General features: G+C 38.6%; 1 protein-coding gene and 1 pseudogene across 5 annotated transcripts; one reads left to right on the top strand and one right to left on the bottom strand.

Moving 5' to 3' along the window:
• The first annotated feature begins 1,483 nt into the window (after window positions 1-1,483).
• LOC125315895 lies at window positions 1,484-2,376 on the top strand (annotated as a pseudogene).
• A 1,386-nt stretch (window positions 2,377-3,762) lies between these two features.
• On the bottom strand, window positions 3,763-17,777 carry LOC115752524. Of its 5 annotated transcripts, none has more exons than XM_030690745.2 (19): window positions 17,668-17,777; window positions 16,660-17,309; window positions 15,369-15,569; window positions 14,931-15,014; window positions 13,775-13,834; window positions 12,583-12,627; window positions 10,995-11,191; window positions 10,391-10,894; window positions 10,108-10,204; window positions 9,830-10,009; window positions 9,636-9,725; window positions 8,813-8,875; window positions 8,641-8,715; window positions 6,933-6,983; window positions 6,757-6,834; window positions 5,854-5,988; window positions 5,608-5,715; window positions 5,432-5,497; window positions 3,763-4,467 (listed from the first exon to the last, which is right to left on the bottom strand). In XM_030690745.2, exons 2-19 carry the CDS (start codon window positions 16,990-16,992, stop codon window positions 4,393-4,395), a joined length of 2,442 nt encoding a protein of 813 aa, XP_030546605.2. In that variant the 5' UTR covers window positions 16,993-17,309; window positions 17,668-17,777; the 3' UTR covers window positions 3,763-4,392. The 5 variants fall into 5 exon arrangements, with proteins under 5 accessions (XP_030546605.2, XP_048139092.1, XP_030546604.2 ...); XM_048283135.1 differs by lacking the exon at window positions 17,668-17,777 and adding an exon at window positions 17,449-17,659; XM_030690744.2 differs by lacking the exon at window positions 17,668-17,777 and having other exon boundaries at window positions 16,660-17,659.
• Between the last annotated feature and the right edge of the window lie 304 nt (window positions 17,778-18,081).

Here is an 18,081-nt window from a genome sequence, read left to right as displayed (position 1 = left end):
CTACGCTAGCTCAATCAAATTCTCACACCCATAATATGTTCAGTAGCTCTCATTCTAGCATTAATGCAAAACTATTTTTGGATCCTACACTGTAGAAGCACCGTCATAGCTCTTCGATATCTCACCATCACATGGCTAGATATTTCATATGCAGTCAATTTTGTCTGTCAATTCATGCATTAGTCTACTGCGGGTCATATTCAAATTATGGAGCGTATTCTACACTATGTCAGCGGCGCAAGAAATCGATGAATGTGAATCTTGTCCAAGTCAACTTTGGACTAGTACACCATGTGTGATGCAGATTTGGCAGGTTGCTGCTTGACTTGATGATAAACTATGGGATTTTGTATCTTCTTAGGCAGCAATTGTATATCTTGGAGTGCTAAGAAGTAACGAACGTTTACTTGATCTAGTGTCAAGGCAGAGCATCATGCAATGATGTCAACAATTGTAGAGATTACTTAGATATCATACCTCTTAGAGATTTAGGTCTTCGTCTCTCAAGTCCACCAATATTATCATGACTTTATATGCCAATTAATCATGTGTTTCATGCAAGAACTAATCATATAAAATTTATCGGCGAGAAAAAGTGGCTCTAGAAATACTAGTGACTATATGTTTCGTTTGTTCATGAAATTACCAATCTCTTCATGAAGCTATTGCCCAAAAATGCATTTCGACTTACGTCGCAAATTGGGAATTGGAGATGGGAATTTGGGATTCTCCAACTTCCAATTTGAGGCGAAGTAAAGACACTAATTTATCAATCAGTGAAGGAAAATCTAATGATGTCAATCGAATCACAAGCAAATTCGTGGAAGTACTAAGATGAGGGGATTGACAGCTCGTATAATACATAGATCGTCTCATTTATGGGTGATATTATTTCCTTATGAAATGCTAGTCTTTGTAATGTTTTAATACAATGGAAACCATCTCCATAATAGCATATTGAGATCAAGAATCAAAGGCCTTTTTGTTTTTTTAGGTCGCTCCGGCAAACCTGCAATCTATAATGCCTAATGAAGATTGCTTCCCCTAAGATTCTATCTGAAACTTTGAAATTCTGTTGGATGATGGAGCTTGGACAAACCAATGTTAGTGTCTTGTCTTCGCATCGGCACTCTTGTTTCGAGTTAATTATCGTCCTCAATGTGGCTTTCGCTTGGAATTAGGTTTCTGGAATGTGACTGACTTCCCAATGTCTCTGCTTCAAAGGACGGCCGTTTCACCTTTCACTTGGAATCCAGTTTTTCGTTTTCTTCTGCTCTTTCACATTCCTCTCCAGCTTCTTGTTTTTAGTACTCACACTATGTTCACGCCCTCCGGCCTTTTTGTCCTAGCATACTTTTTCGGTTTGACGTCTATCCGACCACAGGCCGTAACACCACATGGATTGCCACAGCATATGCTGTCAATTATATCCGGCCACCTCCGGACGGTGCTGACATAATCCCAGTTCTTCTGCGGAGCCATAATGGCACGACATTCGCCTGTGGCTTCTATAGCCCAGCCTATTCGGAAGTTTACTATTTTGCCATTTTGGTCGTTCCAACCGAACTGCGTTCCATTAACAACAACAGCACCAGTGTGGCTCCAGTGGTTGTGTGGTCTGCCAACCGGACAAGAGGGCCTATGTAGAAGAAAAGGCGTTGAAGATGTCGAAGGTATTGACGGAGTCGAAGAGGACGATCTTGACCAATCTCCAGGATCACCTAAGAGATTTATCTGTGATGATTTGAAAACCATTACCGAGGATTTCAACGACAGGCTCGGTGAGGGTGGATTTAGCTTCGTTTATTAGGGCACACTAGCCAACTGGAAGAAAGTAGCCGTGAAGCAACTCAATGCTTTATGCCAAACATCTGTTCTTGCTAAGGTTGAGAGCATCGGTAGTATCCATCATGTGAACTTGGTAGGACTCGTTGTTTTTTGTGCCAAGAAATTTCACAAGCTGCTTGTCTACGAATGCATATCCAAAGGGTCCCTAAATAAACGGATCTTTCGTAAAAATCAAATGAGTTATTTGTGCTCAATTGGCAACATAGAAGGAAGATCATTTTTGACATAGCAAATGACCTAAGTTGAATCCATGAAGAATGTAGTTGGAAGATAGTTCACACGGATATAAAGCCCCAAAATATACTCTTGGACAAAAAAATTAACGCTAAGGTTGCAGATTTTGGCTTGTCTAAGACAATTGCTAGGGACCAAAGTCAAATTGTGACCACGATGAGGGGAACTCCGGACTATTTGGCCCCAAAATGGCTACATGCAACAACTACCGAGAAAGTGGATGTCTATAGCTTCGGTGTGGTAATTCTGGAAATAGTTTGTGGACGGAAAGTTTTCAACGAATCTCAAAGTTAGGAAGACATGTACCTATCAGGAGTTTTTAAAAGAAAGTGGGAAAAAGGACGGCTTCTGGATATGGTCGATAAGAACGATGAGGATATGAAACTGAACGAACCTCACGTGGTTGACATGATGAGGCTCGCCGCATGGTGCTTGCAAGTTGAATTCACAAAGAGGCCTTCGTTGTCGATGGCTATCAAAGTCTTGGAAGGGGTGATGGAACCCACCTTGACGGATGTAAGCGTAAGGATTGGACAAGGGGCTGTTGAAATTCCGCGTTACCATTTCTGTCGATCATCCTCTGTTTTATCTGGTCCACGGTTAACAATCCCAGCCATGTCACATCCTTGTTTCTCTACTGTAAGACTGGTGTAGAGGCAACTGAGTTATTCACATAGCATGGTTTTGTCTGTTTGCCCAACTCCACTATGACGTTGATCAACTACATCAGATGATAAATGCATGTCCATACGGAAACAATCCAATGTATTTAACTTGACATGCACTACTGTGCACACATGGCTCTTGAAGTTTGTCTACGCATTCTAGGCACTCGACACTGTCATTGAAACTTGAGAAAATGAACAGATCTTTGGAGGTTATTACACGTGTTTACTTTTGGCATATCATATTTGAAACTTTTATGATCTTATCGTCTTGGATCGGATCAAATTGCAAAATGAAAAGATTTATATGATGCTCGATCTACCCTTAGGATCAGAGTCTTCAGACGCACCTATCATATCAAAGTTGGCAAACACCAACGATTTTGGGAAATAAAATACATGTATTTACTTTTGATACATCATATTTCTCCATGAATTTAGTATTAGAAGCCGGAGGCAAATGCCCCTTTTGCTCTCATCAGCAGCAACAGACAAAAAACACACTCGATTGGTTAGCAACATCTCATTAGCCGGTCGCGCCTTGACAATGAGAATGCATGCATCACACCCCGAATCCAACAAGAATAGGGGATGACACAGCCGCCCTTTCACCCGAAGACACAGTATCATACACAACCAATAACATGTTGTCAACCTATATATCTCCATCACATATATACAAATATATAGAAACCAGTGCCCAGCAGGTTGGCTACGATATCAGAGTTTCTATAATCCATTAAAAAGAATATGTACATCTCCAACTAACAAGTAAACCCAACAACTAGTCTTAGTCATATAGAGCCTAGAAATGTACAACTAACTAGCGATTTGTTTCCACAAAGATAAATAGAACAGCCTCCTTACACTAGCAAATGGATGAATGCAAGAAGCTACTATGAAGATCAACCTCAACCTTTTATGCAATTTAATATAGTTTAAGAGGGAAACACATGCTCGTCATACATTTGATTATGAAACTATATAGGATGATTAAAAAAAAAAAAAAAAAAAGGGCTACATAGGATGCAAACATTTCATAGACCCCTCACTGGAACTGTTAACTCTTCAAGAAGGAAGTAAAGGGATTCAACACAAACTGGAGAAGAAAGCTTGTTGAAAATTGCTGTTAGCAATAGCACTACACTAGGTATCAACAGAAGTATTCATAGCACAGAAAAATTATAACATGTGAATTCCTTTATTTTGGAGCTATTTTGAGTAATGTACTCCAGTTGAAGGACTAATCAGCTCTTATACCAATGAGATTGATTGCCTTGAAATAGGAGGGAAAAGGTGTACATAACCACGCTCTTCCGTGAAAGTGGATACAAGAATTTCAAGTCAGAAGACACCTAAAAAGCCCAGCCATCAGACCCCAAATAAAAGACTGGGATGATGATTGCTTGATTTAGGCAAGGCGATGTGCTGATGAGAGCTTGGCACAGCACATATCTGCAGGCCCTTGACGTACAAACAGCACATATCTGCAGGCCCTTGACATACAAAGGAGCAGAGTAGTCTACAAATTAAAATCTTCTTAAAGCCTTTGGCTATAGTAGTCTCTCTCCTATCTATATCTGCAGGATTCTCTAACGAACGTTGAAGGTTTCACTTGATGCATTACACTGGTGTCGAGATTAAGTTAGAAATGCCTACTCTCACAGGTTGATATAGCAGCATCTGATAGAACGCTAAACATCTGTGTGTCAACAAACATCTGCATAGACCAAAAGAAAGAGAATCATGAGCAAGAGTATGCTAAAGCAGTACCAAGTCAGACTCTATGACCATAAACCTCATTTAGAATCATGAAAGAATGCCCCGACAATGACAAATTAGATATTTTTAAAGCAACAGTTGAGTGACAAAATAGAAATGAGAAACCCCATGGAATTAAATTGCGCCTAGATAAAATGTGTCACAGGTAGCTGGATGAGTTGTATATATACCGACAGTCCGATGATATTACTCTTGACTTTTCACAAAGGTTATCCAGAGTCATTCAACACCCACATTAAAATCTCGGACGACTGAAGATAACCTCGCCCCTGTACAATTCTTGCTGGAACAGACTTATGACTCGAATCCTTGGTACTCATCAGATCAGAATGAGCAAAGGCTTAAACTGTTGAATAATGACAGGAATTATAATGTATATCTTAAAACTACTAAATAGTTTGAGAGAAGGCCAGTAGGATGAGAGAAACCTTGAAATCAACTTAAGTATATGAACCCAATACATCTGCATAAGTGCATTGTTGAAACCGACCAAGCACAAAGAAAGAAATGTGTAAAAAGGGGAGTAGAAGAATTCAATCACGCCGATACCATGTTCATTGCACTCCCGTTTGTTGTAAAAACTCAAGTTGCTAAAGAATGAAGGAGGTTACATGTCAGATATCAATACCCATAAATCCACAAATGCTAGAGTTTCAGTTAATTTAAGATGAACACAAGCAATTAAATCAAAGTGAATGATGCACGGGTCAAAATCATGTAGTCTTATTTTAATACTGAAGAATGCCCTGGTTAGATGCTTCATCAGTTAAAATTTCTGATTACTTGATGAACTCCTGGACAAAAATCTAATGCATAAAAAATGAGACGCTGAAGCTAGATGTTATAATGCACCAAATATGTATGGCATCATGCATAGTGATTTCAAGGAAAGCAGATCCTACCTTAATAAATGGTCGGTCTCTACTAGGAAAGGAATCAACAAAACTATCTTTAAGCAGTAAAGAAACCTGACAAGGTACAAAGCAATCCAATCTCAATAAGAATATAGGTTCCACAAACAGAGTAGTTAGTTATCATTTAATCAGCAAGGAAAAGATTATTATAAACTCGGTCTAACCCTGTCATTATTTGACTGTACACTAGTAATTGTGTAAGACTTCAAATCTGAGCAAAGTGAATCCAGGTAGTTCCTCATTACAGTCAAGAACCTGTTAGCAGCTTCTGCCTGCACGCCAACACCAGTGTAGAGACTATCAAACATAAAAAAATCAGAGGCATGTGATGCCAAAACAACAACAAATCTATAGAAGTATGAAAAATACACCCTAGTACTGATTAGAAACTCTGTGAGGATCATGTGTACCTGCACTTCACTGCAGTTATATACAGGATGCCTTTTAGCAATTGAGCTTTCACGAGATAGTCTAGCATGGATTGGCTTTAGTTCGGAAACAAGCTCTTTGTACCTAGGTAGTGCTGGCAAAGGACACATTTTCACCTACAAAGTGAGTTCAATTTGTCAGACTATACCATTCCAGCCAGCCATTACAATCATCTCCGAGTATTTGTCTCATCAAACAGAGGAGAAAATTGAGAGAACATCACTGCAAAAATTTTCCTATTAACCCATCTGAATCTACCCTGCTGGTCCATATACATTACAGTTCTTTCGTAGTTCTGTTAGTACTAATATACATTCTCCTAGGCAAATCAGTGTAAATCACCAAAAGAGAAAATAAAATATGATATGTGCTTCTCTAATTCAACACACGCTTGTACATCTGTTCTAAAAAATAATAGATTAGTACGGACAAGGGAAGATCAGCAGCAGGTCAGTAAAGAACTTTAACATGGAGCCTAATTCGATCATGCTGGTCCTAGTAAGATAATGCTCAAGTCTAATAGTCTGTTATCTTCTAGTGAACAGTCTTGTCATGGCATATGATCAAAAGTAATTTGGGTAACTATGTGGTGAACCACTACAACCATAACCACAACTAAGAAAAATTGAAATTTTAGATGTCTACTTCATCAGCCACAGACTAAGCTAACTCTTTAAAGGATCCTCCATCCTACCAAATGAAAAGAATTGGCCGCAAAAAACTATTATTTAACTTCTATGACAACACGAATTTGAGAACAATTAACCAAGCCTTTATCACCATGTGCCATCTTTTTGGTTATTCAGGGGCTACATGATTGAACATTGTTCCCTGAGGAAAAACATTTGCATGCTTCTCTTTAAAGGGGGGAAAATATGACAAACCTGGTCCTTAAGCACATTAACCTGAACAAGGTTAGATGTTTTCATCTTCAAATCAGCAAATTTGTGCTGTATGCCCACCTGCAAAGCCGTCGGATCATAACAACATTAAGCCCACAATGCTTCCAATTAACAAGTCTGGCTTACCAAAGGATGAGTTGGAAAAATAAAAAACTTACTATAAAGGGAACTGGAGCATCAAGAAAATCAAACATTTTCTCAGGCAGAACCTGAAAGCAAACAATATAGATTCACAATAAAAACCACCACAGACTCAAAATTTAGCTAATGCATGGAAAAGGTTTTCCGCATAGAAACAAGTAACAAAGACAATCAATACATCTCAAAATGGTAAAATCTGGAAAACCAAAGACTTTGTCAAACTGATGCCGGCATGTTGTGCATTCATGCAACAGATCACAAGTCATAAATAATATCAATATCAAATAAATCCCAAGAAGAGGGAACTCCAGTTTTGTCTTAACTTAACATCCTGGTTAAGGGATCTCTTATTCAAAGCTTAAGCTATCAGGAGGCAAAAGTAAGCAAGTGAATTAGGCTAGTCACCACCAAATAATAGCCACACAAGAATGCCTTGCATGTGTTGTAGGTATTCTAGACCTGAAAATCCAGGAGAATTTAAGCAATTTAACAGCACTAAATGGGTGTTTCAATACCATGTCAGAGGATTTCCAACCCAAACAGTTAAGCTGTTGGCTGGGAAGAGCACATATGTCTATGAGATCCGTATTTGCTCCATGCTGATGAAAGACTATCCGCATAACTGGAATATGCCACACTCTTAAGTCATTTAACTCTCCATTATAGCAGGTTATATACCTAACTGATAGCCTATTTGTCTTGTACAGACCTATGCTTATTAATTATTTGGAAACTTAGGTGACTGTCCAGCCATGCAGCGTTCTACGAGAGGTACACCTGAATCTCTTTTGGCTTGATTTTGTGGTCAGGACAGGAGGCCCGACATAATAATAGTAACTGCATCCAGTATTTGAAGATGTTACATCCAATGGAGTCTAAGCAGATGGACCCGAATGAAGCATTGGATTTGCCCACATGGGGGAGTATTAGAACAAATAGATAGAGAGTAACACTTGTCTCTGAATGAAAATATAAGAATCGTCTTTCTGCATCTGCTCTGAGAGAGAGATCTGAATCCACTTTCAACCTCATTGCTAATGTCTATCCATAGCTATAACCTGTCAATAATTCGAATATGTTGTTTTCCCATTCACTGACCATTCACTCCATTTTCTGCTGTCACACATTAGGGGATAAGAAAGGAAAAAAGGCATCCTGCCTGTTGAGCACAAAATGAGGAAAATAGTACAAAAAACATTTCCATTTATATACATAAAACAGAAATTATTCAAATAGCTTAGAAGATAATAAAAGTACAACAAATATGAAAGAAAAAGAAAGATCATTCTGATGCCTTCTATGAAACAAAATTTTGCATTTGTGATCTCTATCACTTTCCCTTTGCTTTTTTTTTTTCCCCTAATTGTTCCTTGCCCTTGCTTTTTCCTTTGTCTTTCTTGTTTCAGCAAATAGGGTGTATCAACGACTCGAATCCATGAACTTGCTAGTCACAAGTGGGTAACTTACTAATTTGCCAAGACTCTCCCTTTACGAAGGCAATAAACTGCAAGCAGTACTCTCAATGGGTTCATGTCAAGGAAAAACCAGACAGCTAAGAGTAAATCTTAAAATCCAATTCTTCACAACGTATCAATAACAATATTCAGAGGCCAAAATCTAGGTATACAGCATGCAACTCATCGCAGTAGTGCTTGAGAGACACAAGACAATCTGGAGTTCAAAAAAAAATTTTTTTTTTTTTGGTCAAAAGGAGTTCAAACTTACAGGTAGCAATAAACTCTGCCATTCAAATGGTTGAATCATGGGAATGAGAGACAACACAGAAGCAGATAGAATACCCTGCATCAATTGGAGTTCTAGTTACAATCCATCATGGCTGATTGAAAATTAAAGCGCACTTCAATTTATATTGATCCAACAACATCATTGGACTTACCAGATTGGGGCACACTAGTACAATCTGTTTTTCTAATAGAACACCAGCAACCAACCATAAAACCTGTTAAGAAAAGTGAGAACAAATCAAATTCAAACTCATTTCCAAGATCAGTATATGTAAGCCTCAAAATAGCAAAAAGTTAAAAAGCAGAGGCAATACCAAAGTGCAAGGAATCTAAATCTCAAGCATAAATTGATCATGAACAGTATGAAAGACTTGAGTCCAAAAGATGCTTGGAAACTACTCAAAAACCAGTTTAAAGTCACCTTACATTCACTACTTTCTGGTGACTATCGTCACTTGTACCCTAGATAATTAAAAGTACTATTGAACCCAACAAAGGAAACTCAAGGTTTCCTCAAGGAAAAGATTTAATTTTTATTCATAGGATATGATGGATTGCTCCGACACCATGCATTAAAACGCCGAACCACATTCATCTAAGACTGGAAAATAAAAATTGTTTATGTAGAGGACAACAGGTGGAATTACGTTCTCTACCAAGGAAGAGAATACATGAATTGAATTGAATCCAACTTCTTAATACAAATAATCTTAGCAAATCTCGAATGGAAGAGAAGTAATGATTTCTAAATCTTGGATTCTGATGGGATTAGTGTAAAAGTAGCTTCTTCTCTCCCTATAAGTTTTGCTGCTAATTAGCAAGCTTAACTTTCATGTACGGTCGGAAGCAATAAAGATAAGAGAACTCTTTTTCTGGAGTTAACATATACTTTCTTGCGGAACCATCAGAAGCATCTAGTAAACGGTTTGATATCTGACGAACATAACTGAAGAACTTGTAAATTGAGGGCTTTACACTTTCAAGTGACAGAACTCGACAAATAGTTGCAGTTGTCCATACAGAGAGCGCGAGAGCTGTCTCTGCACAACCTATCTTTGCATGGACCTTTCATCAAGTTAAGCCATGTTAGTTGGACAAATCAGTAATAACACCATAGATGGTAAGCCATCAAATATAAAAGCACAAAAATCAGTAAACAAAGAAGCTACCTCAGCATTTTCCAATAAATCTAATAACTGTTTACTTAGCCCAACAGCAGATATGGGAGGTCGCCTGTATGACATAGCCTGAAGATGTTCAAGAGGCTGAAAAACAATTTCACCTCCCCTTGGTGGAAGAGGCAAGGCATGATAACTGCAGACTATCTGGAGCAAATCATTTTTAGTTTCCTATAACAAAGACCATAGAGCGAAGAGATAAGAAGACTAACAACAATACATTTATAAATCCTGATTTATCTAAACATGTGGGAGAATAGCAAACTCACTCTCGCCCACTCCAGTATTACATCATCATTTAGTTCCCTTTGAGAATTTGGAAAAAGATCATCATCCTCATCCTCTGATACCACACTTCTCACTGGACTGCCAAAGAACAACAGGGCATTACTGTCATTGCACTGGAGCATCAGAAGCGCAAGTAAAAAATAACAGAAGATGTCCCAAAATTGGAGATGCAAAAAGGTATAAACTGCTAGTTACTATAGAGAAATTAAGACGGATCCATCGTAATTAGGAGTTGGGATGCAGCTAGTGTTATATGTTAAATACCTGTAAAGGGATTCAGAACTCCCCAGTCGCTCCATTATAGGGTTCCTATGGCATAAGAATGCCCCAACTTCTGGAGAGTTATGTCCATTTTCATAGCATTCAGACATCCGTTCCAGACACTCAGAACGAGTTTCTGAGATCTCAGAAGTATTGTCATCAAAATGTGGCATAGGCCTCCCAACACAGTTATCGATTTGCCTTGCATGACTCAACTCAGAAACATCACTCGCAGTAGCACTTTCAGGCGACTGCGTTTCCTGGATCTTAATTGAAGAGGATGAGACACCACTATCTCGTGCTAGACCAGCGGCAGCAGCAGTAAGGGCAAAAGCACTGTGAAGAGGTATTGCAGATGCCATCCAATCTGTACGACAATCATCGTCATGATTCTCATCATTCTTACTCATCATATCGTGTGCATTGGTTTCTGAAGGAATATAACTGGAGAGAGTCATTTCATTAACAAATCGCGTGATCCGGTCAAGACGCTCCTGTGCGATGATACTGCATTGAATTATGTGGTAACCACAGAAGCCAAAAGTTAAGCATTATTCCCAGTTCTGTCTATCAGTGTTGAAGTTTAGGCAACCATAGCAATGCAAACCTGTTCAACATCTCGTAGTGTAACTCAAAGAAAGGAACTCTAGTTAACAAACAGTAACAACGAGGAGCAGAGACAAGAAAACGACATCCTCCAGATGACTGAGTAAGAGGTGACAAATTTCCAACGATGCCTGGTGGTCTCTGAACAATTTCTGGTACGAGCATACAAACTCCATAAAGAGTTGCGTTGTCTGCCATCTGCTTAAGTATATGACATTCTGTTAGAAGGGTGTAGCAATCCTGGGAAAAAAATGAAATCCCAAAAACAAAAGAAAGGAGAGCAGTAAAAGTTTACACATCCAAGGAAGTCATATAATGTTGCAATTATACTAGCCCTTTCTCTAAGGAAGACACATCACCCTTTTTGTTCTTTGCAACTAGAATGCATGTACACAGGTGATCGAGAGCGTATGAAAAATTTCCTTTCTTCTCTCCACAATCACTAGAAACAGAAAATGGTAAAATGATTCATCCGATCACCTGAGGTGATTGATATCTATGTTGGTTTATGACTTCTCTTTCTTGTCAAAGTTATTTTGCCACTTGGATATGGCCAATCCAATGATGCAGAAAAGATAAACTTCCTGCAAGTTCAGACTAACCTTGAGCTTCCGATAGATTCGTCAACAAAACCAATTAATTGAATGGATATGTTTTTAGTGACAACAAGAACATAGAACACAGCAGAACTCTTCATATTCAAGAATCTGGGAGGACACAAGTATCAATGAAAAAATAAACCCCCTGCAAGTTCAGATTAACCTTGCACTTCCGCAGATTTGTGAACAGAACCAATTGATTGTATGAATATGTTACTATTGAGAACAAGAACATAGAACATGGCAGAAGACTCTTTGTTTTCAAGAATATGGGAGAACACAAGTGCATCTCCGGTTAGATAAAACGTGATCATGTGTCTCTCCACCATGTGATCTCACTTTCTTAACATGATGATCAAAATTAGCAGCATAAATATTCAGTGACATAAGACAACAGCCAATAGCTGTTTCTTGCCATCTTATCGATGGAATCTATTTCCAAAAAAGTAGGAACTGGTCACAACTCTGCCTAAGCCATTCTCATGTCCCGTCAAAGGAGGAGAGGACGCAGCAAGTATGACAGCTTGCAGTTCCGCTCAGATGTTTCTAACAAGGATCTAAGGACGTCGGGTATATAGATTATATAGGAGAGTTTTTTTATTTGATTGGCAAATAGAGAAAGAATTTACTCCAATTTTCGGCAAAAGTCTTTGCTAAATATTGCCATCGTAATTGACATCTAGATCTAAGCACATGTAGATGTCAGGGAATTCAGAAAACACAGCACAGGTAAATAAATAAAATAAAATAAATCGATGAGAGAAAAAATGGACTGACAGCATCCACCGGGATACAGAAATCTACTAGGATCTCTTCCTATATGATGACAATGAAATGAACAACACACGAACAACATGATACAATGGTAATAAATGTCACTAACACGAAGAGATCGTGAGTCCAAGTGCTTCATACAAAGTGTAGTCAAAGTTTCGAACAAATTGAGCATCCCATTCAGTATACAGGGTAAAGAAACAGCAAGAGACTCACCTTAAATGAGAAAAGAAATGCTAAGTCATCCCGGCCCAAATGCTCCTGTTAGTTCAACAAAATGTAAAATATCACATTATACATGGAGGCGAACTTCGGACATCAATTTCACTTGTTAATAATTAAACGAAAACAGACTTTACCATCCCGTAGATGAGATATAATGAATAAAAATGCTATTCGCAGAAAAATTACACTAATTGTGCAAATGCAAATTATAAGAAGATAGAAAATGAAAGTATGTAAGTATATAGGAGAGAAGGCCCAGCAGGAGAATTTATGACATTAAGCACGTATATAGCCGATACTAGGAGACATCAAACTTTCCTAACAGCAACCTAAAGAAGACACTTGGACCAAAAACCTAAAGAAGACACTTAACTTTCCAAAACAGATCTCAGTATGTCAAATTTTAACACAGTAAGTAGCCATATCTAGTTAGTTGCATGATATAATTTTGATGGAAAGGATAAGTAAACCTTAGGCCGATGAAAATGGCTCCCTTTATCAGCCATCCCGACCAATTTTCTAATAGTGTCACATTTTTTTTATCAAGGTGGCTTGGGCGACCTCCTAGGCCCAAATAGAGGCCATCCATTCCTCAGATCTAGTCCTAACAATAATCCATATCGCTACCTTATAGTGATGATCGTATCATTTCCCACCTCAGCCTTAAAAGAATTTCACATAAGCATCTGCAGAGGCTACCATAAACCAAGCTCCTTGTACCTAATTGATAAATCAATATGATGGAGAGATCTTAAAAAAAACTACTTCTTTAGTGGGTTTGTGTATTATGGTGATGTTGTTTACACAAACTTCATGCCTGCCTGACACCATTCTAACTTTTCTATTTGAAAGAGTCACTGAAAAAATGCTGCCACCAACTTTATTCTGTAAAAGGAAAACTGAATGAAAGCACGAAGAATGAAGCAGACGAGAAAGAAATATCGATTATGAACAGATATAGGACACCATTTTGAGCAGGTTTTCCATTTCAAAGTCCTAATAATGCATTTTTCAAGCATACTCTACATTCAATGGTCTTCGAGCGCATCAATGAGAATATTCAGTACGCCACTGATAAGAAACGTACTGTATGGACCAAAAAAATCATTCAATAGGGCTAGTGCTTACAAAAAGGGTGTACTTATATTTCCGCGAGAATAGGATACACAACAATCTTATGTACCTGTCCATAGACAAGTTCATTTAGGTCACTTAGAGATGGAGTTCTCTCCAGCATTTGTGCCTGCACCCATTACGTAAAGCGAAGATTAGATATGCAAAGGTTGATGCACAAATGGGAGTTCAATATCAACCAGCTTCAAAGCATGCGACCAACCGTTTATTATGAGAGATATTAAATATTTCATGATTATCTAAAGGACAAGTGGAGCTTTCAGTGTCAGTAGCCATAAAGAGTTAGCCAACCAGCTAACCATTTCTCACTCCCATGCATCTCCATATGAACACATAATGTACTATTGATTTTGGCTCTGTATGCTTGGAAGATCTGTGATCGGAGGCGATCTATGATCTTCTCTTTTCGGGACCAATTTGGCAACAACTCTGCTCCCATAAGAAACTTCTTCCTTTTGCTAATTCTTTTGATCAAGTACTTCTCTCAATGTCATTCAAACACTTAATATTGACGGTAGAATGCACTAATATCCATCAAAACTAACATGTCAATGATTATTTACCATGGCACTTTCCAAGTTCTAGTCACTTCATCTTATTAGTAGTCTCTCTCACTACTGGGTGCCAACTGATTTAATACAGTATCATATCCATATCATTAGTGAACCATTCAACCCAAAATCATAATCTGAAGATGAGCCCATAATGTATGTTTAAATACACTTGAAACTTATTTTCGCAGGTAAGCATGACTTTCATGTGCACAAAGATAGTGGATAAGGAGAGGGAAGGAGCAGAACAATAGCAGTGAAAATCAGAACCATTAGATGAGTCAGTGCTAGGATTGGAACCCTTGACTGAGTTTTGATACCATGCTGGACATCCATTTGGCAAAAAGCTATATTGTCATAAAACAACCTCATTATGTAGGTCAAACGCATTGCTTGAAACATATCAAGAGGTAGCTACATGGAGCAATGTCAGGATAACTGGTAAAATTGAAGCAACAAAATTGTTCATAGTAAAGTCATGGCTGCCAAAAGAGAAGATCGCTCAACAAAAGATGGCAAAAGATGCAAGGGAGTTTCCTTATGTAACACTAAACATTATCAAAGAACTCCAATACATATGAATTTAGTAATGACTAACAGAGTAGATTCAAATTTATTCAGGTATTAAAGACCCTTAGATGTTTAGACTCACACCTTAACACCTCCAGGAAAACAAAATGCTGCTAAATCCCTCTGTCGCATTGCTAACCTCTTGCCAGGAGGATATTTAAACAATATCTGTGTTTAGGAGAAAAAAGAGACTACCATTAGTTTGCCTTCAAAGGAAATGACTCCTGAAAAAGAAAATAATCAAGTAACTAGCAAAAGTAAGTAAACACAAAATAGGCAAATCGATCTATTAGTGTTAAACTGAGGCCAGCTAAAACATACAAGCCCTGCAAGCTTCAAAGAAGAGCCACATATCCAAACCCACGACGGCAAACTAAAAGCCATATTGTCAGCCGTATAGCAAATTAAAACGTCAAGAGCATCTGCAATGGTAGATTTAAGAGATATATGCCATGACTGCCAAATTCTTTTTGGGGAGGGAAAGAGAGATCAGTGATTTTGCTATTAAGCCTTACACTTCACCTGAGGCTCCAATGTTGGGAAAGAAGGCGCTCGATTCTGCAACAATTTGGAGTCTATTAATTCAGATTTTGCCATCTCTGATTCCCATTTTTTCCTCTTAATAAATGCATCCTCCACAACTTCCAAGTTAGCATCTGAATGAAGACCAGCAAGGATGAAATGTTCAAAGAGGGAAGTTGGCAGCACATAAGCATCGTTGTCCTACAAGAACAACTTTGAGTTACTGAAATGAACAGACAAAGTTTAGAAAGTGCATAGCCATTCGCCTTCACGAATTCTGGGGTATTGACGGAAGAGAGCCCACTCAAATGAGGGAATGTACAATATGTAAAACAAGGACGAAAAAGAGCCAACTAAACACTAATAAAATGATGTAGACAATGAGAGAGAAACTGCACAATGATATTGTCCAAAATCATAAGAGGTAAAAGAACTTCAGAACATCTAAGGGTCTTTAAATAGATCTCACAATAGTTTTTCATGACAATACTTGATCTCAATTAAGTTTCTTGAAATAGAACGGTTTACTGCAGAACTCTTGACAATGTGATCCCTTAAAAGTCGAGAAAAGATTGTTGACATTCATAAAGTCCTTAGAAGTATGAAGTGAATTTGTATATCATTCCAGAATGAGAAATGCTGAATGTATTGAAAACTGGCTCATGCAGTCTTCTCCCAACGCATAAATTCTAATGAAGGGGGAAATAGAATCAAAATCAACACTTTGTGAATTTCCTTTTGTTTTGATTTGCTTATTCAGCAATACAAGGTAAGATATGAACATATGTCATCAAGCGTCCATTGATTAGCTAACTAGCTTTATGTTTGGGAGAACCAAGGAGATGGAATTTGGAAAAGAAGCATCAGAAACATTAAATTTTCCCTCCACAGTTCTCTCCCAATAGACTTCTTCCCATTTTGCACCCAAATTTTCATCAGCACCCTTGTCTTTCTTTTCCCAAACATAGCCTTAAAAGTACAGCCTTCATGAACAGAAAACTGGTGAAGATGCTGACTCTTGTATAACATTGGCCATAAACTATCCAGACAGGTAACTTTTTAATTGATGAAAATTGCCCGTGTGCCATTTAAGCAAGTAGGCCGATACATTAGCAAGAACATCTCATTTGTTGGCAACAAGGCAAATTCTGCAGCATTATCTAACTGATAAGAAAACAATGACTGCTAAATGTCAGTCTTTTTCTTTAACTCAGAGAAGTTTAAGCAAGGCAGTCGAAGCAAACAGGCTCAAAAGAAGGAAGGCAAAAGGCAGAAAGAAAAGATAAGGTACCAGAGGTCTCGCGTGGAGCTGATACCACTGCCGCTTCTGGTTCGCCAATACCTCAGGGTTAAAGCTGGACCGTCGGCGTTGCTCGTCCGAGCTATTGCCCCACCGCCAAGCCTTCTGCATCTGAGACTTCCATCTCTGAAGATTGTTGCTCCTCCTGTGCATCACATCGCTCTGGCTACGCCTGTGCCCCGGCTGGACACCAGAACCGCCCGTATAAACACTGTGAATCGCTTCATTAGCCACTCTAATCGCCTCCTCAGAGAAATGCTGCAGAACATAATAGGGTGACGAAGGCCGCTCCTCTTGTGCTTCACCATCTTCTTTCGCTTGCATTTTTCAAATTATAAGAGCAACAAAATCACCTCTGCCAAATGATCATCTCGCCGACCAATCCCTACAAAACCATTTCAAACAGCCTCCCTCGTTCGCTCCCGCCCAATCCACCGCTTTCAGAGGGAAACACTCCAAGCAAATAACGTGGCTCCTTCAAAAAAAAAAAAAAATTTCTTTTCCTCACGCACCACAATCGCGACACCAGAAACGACAGAGATTGCACCAACAAGCTCGAACCGTCGGGACCCGAAACCGCGACTCCACGCGCGAAGGTGGCGATTCACATTCAGCCGCCAGGTGAACCCAAAATGCACAGCCTGCCCACCGCCATTTTCTCGATTCAGAAAGCGAAAAAGCCAACAACAATGATGACGAATCAATGCGGCGAGATCGCCAACGGACCAAAAAAAAAAATAATCCACGACATTTAATTCCTAATAAATTGCAGGCCCCTACGGAATGCGAAGGATTCCGAGATTTCGAAGTTCGACGGGGACGTCAACGGACGGAAACCGACGCCGGATTGGAGATTTCGGACACATTACGCAGGAAATCAGCGAAGTAAATGCAAAATAAAGTGGCGACACGACGCAATCTCTGCGCTACAGCGACAGAAACGACAGAGGAAAACGATCGAATCAATGCGAAAACCATGCGAAACGATCGATTCGATACCTGCGAACGTTAACCCGCTTCAGTAATGTCGAAAGAGAAAGAAGAAGACAATTTTCTTTTGTTGGCTAAAAGTAGAAGGTTGCCTTTGCAGTTTGTACACGCATGACAAATTACAAATTATGCACAGGTTTGGAGTTGGGAAGGTGATAATCCATAAGTTCTTTATTAATAATTCTCACAAAATTAAAATAGTATTTCAAATTTCAACAAGGAAAATAAAATGTCAATTTTCGCTTCCGTTTTAGTCCAAACAAATTATAAAAAATTCATCATTTATCCAGTCACCTTTTTCGCCGGCATTGTGGGATAGTGACATTAATATTACCAATTGAAATAGAATATTATCGATTTGTTTGGAAAGGTAATAAATCAATAAATTCTTTATTAATAATTCTCGCAAATTAAAATGGTATT

Source organism: Rhodamnia argentea, chromosome 7, assembly GCF_020921035.1.
Source record: "Rhodamnia argentea isolate NSW1041297 chromosome 7, ASM2092103v1, whole genome shotgun sequence".
Lineage (NCBI taxonomy): Eukaryota > Viridiplantae > Streptophyta > Magnoliopsida > Myrtales > Myrtaceae > Rhodamnia > Rhodamnia argentea.
The sequence above is the reverse complement of the archived record's forward strand: the minus strand, read 5'-3'. Positions and strand labels throughout refer to the sequence as shown.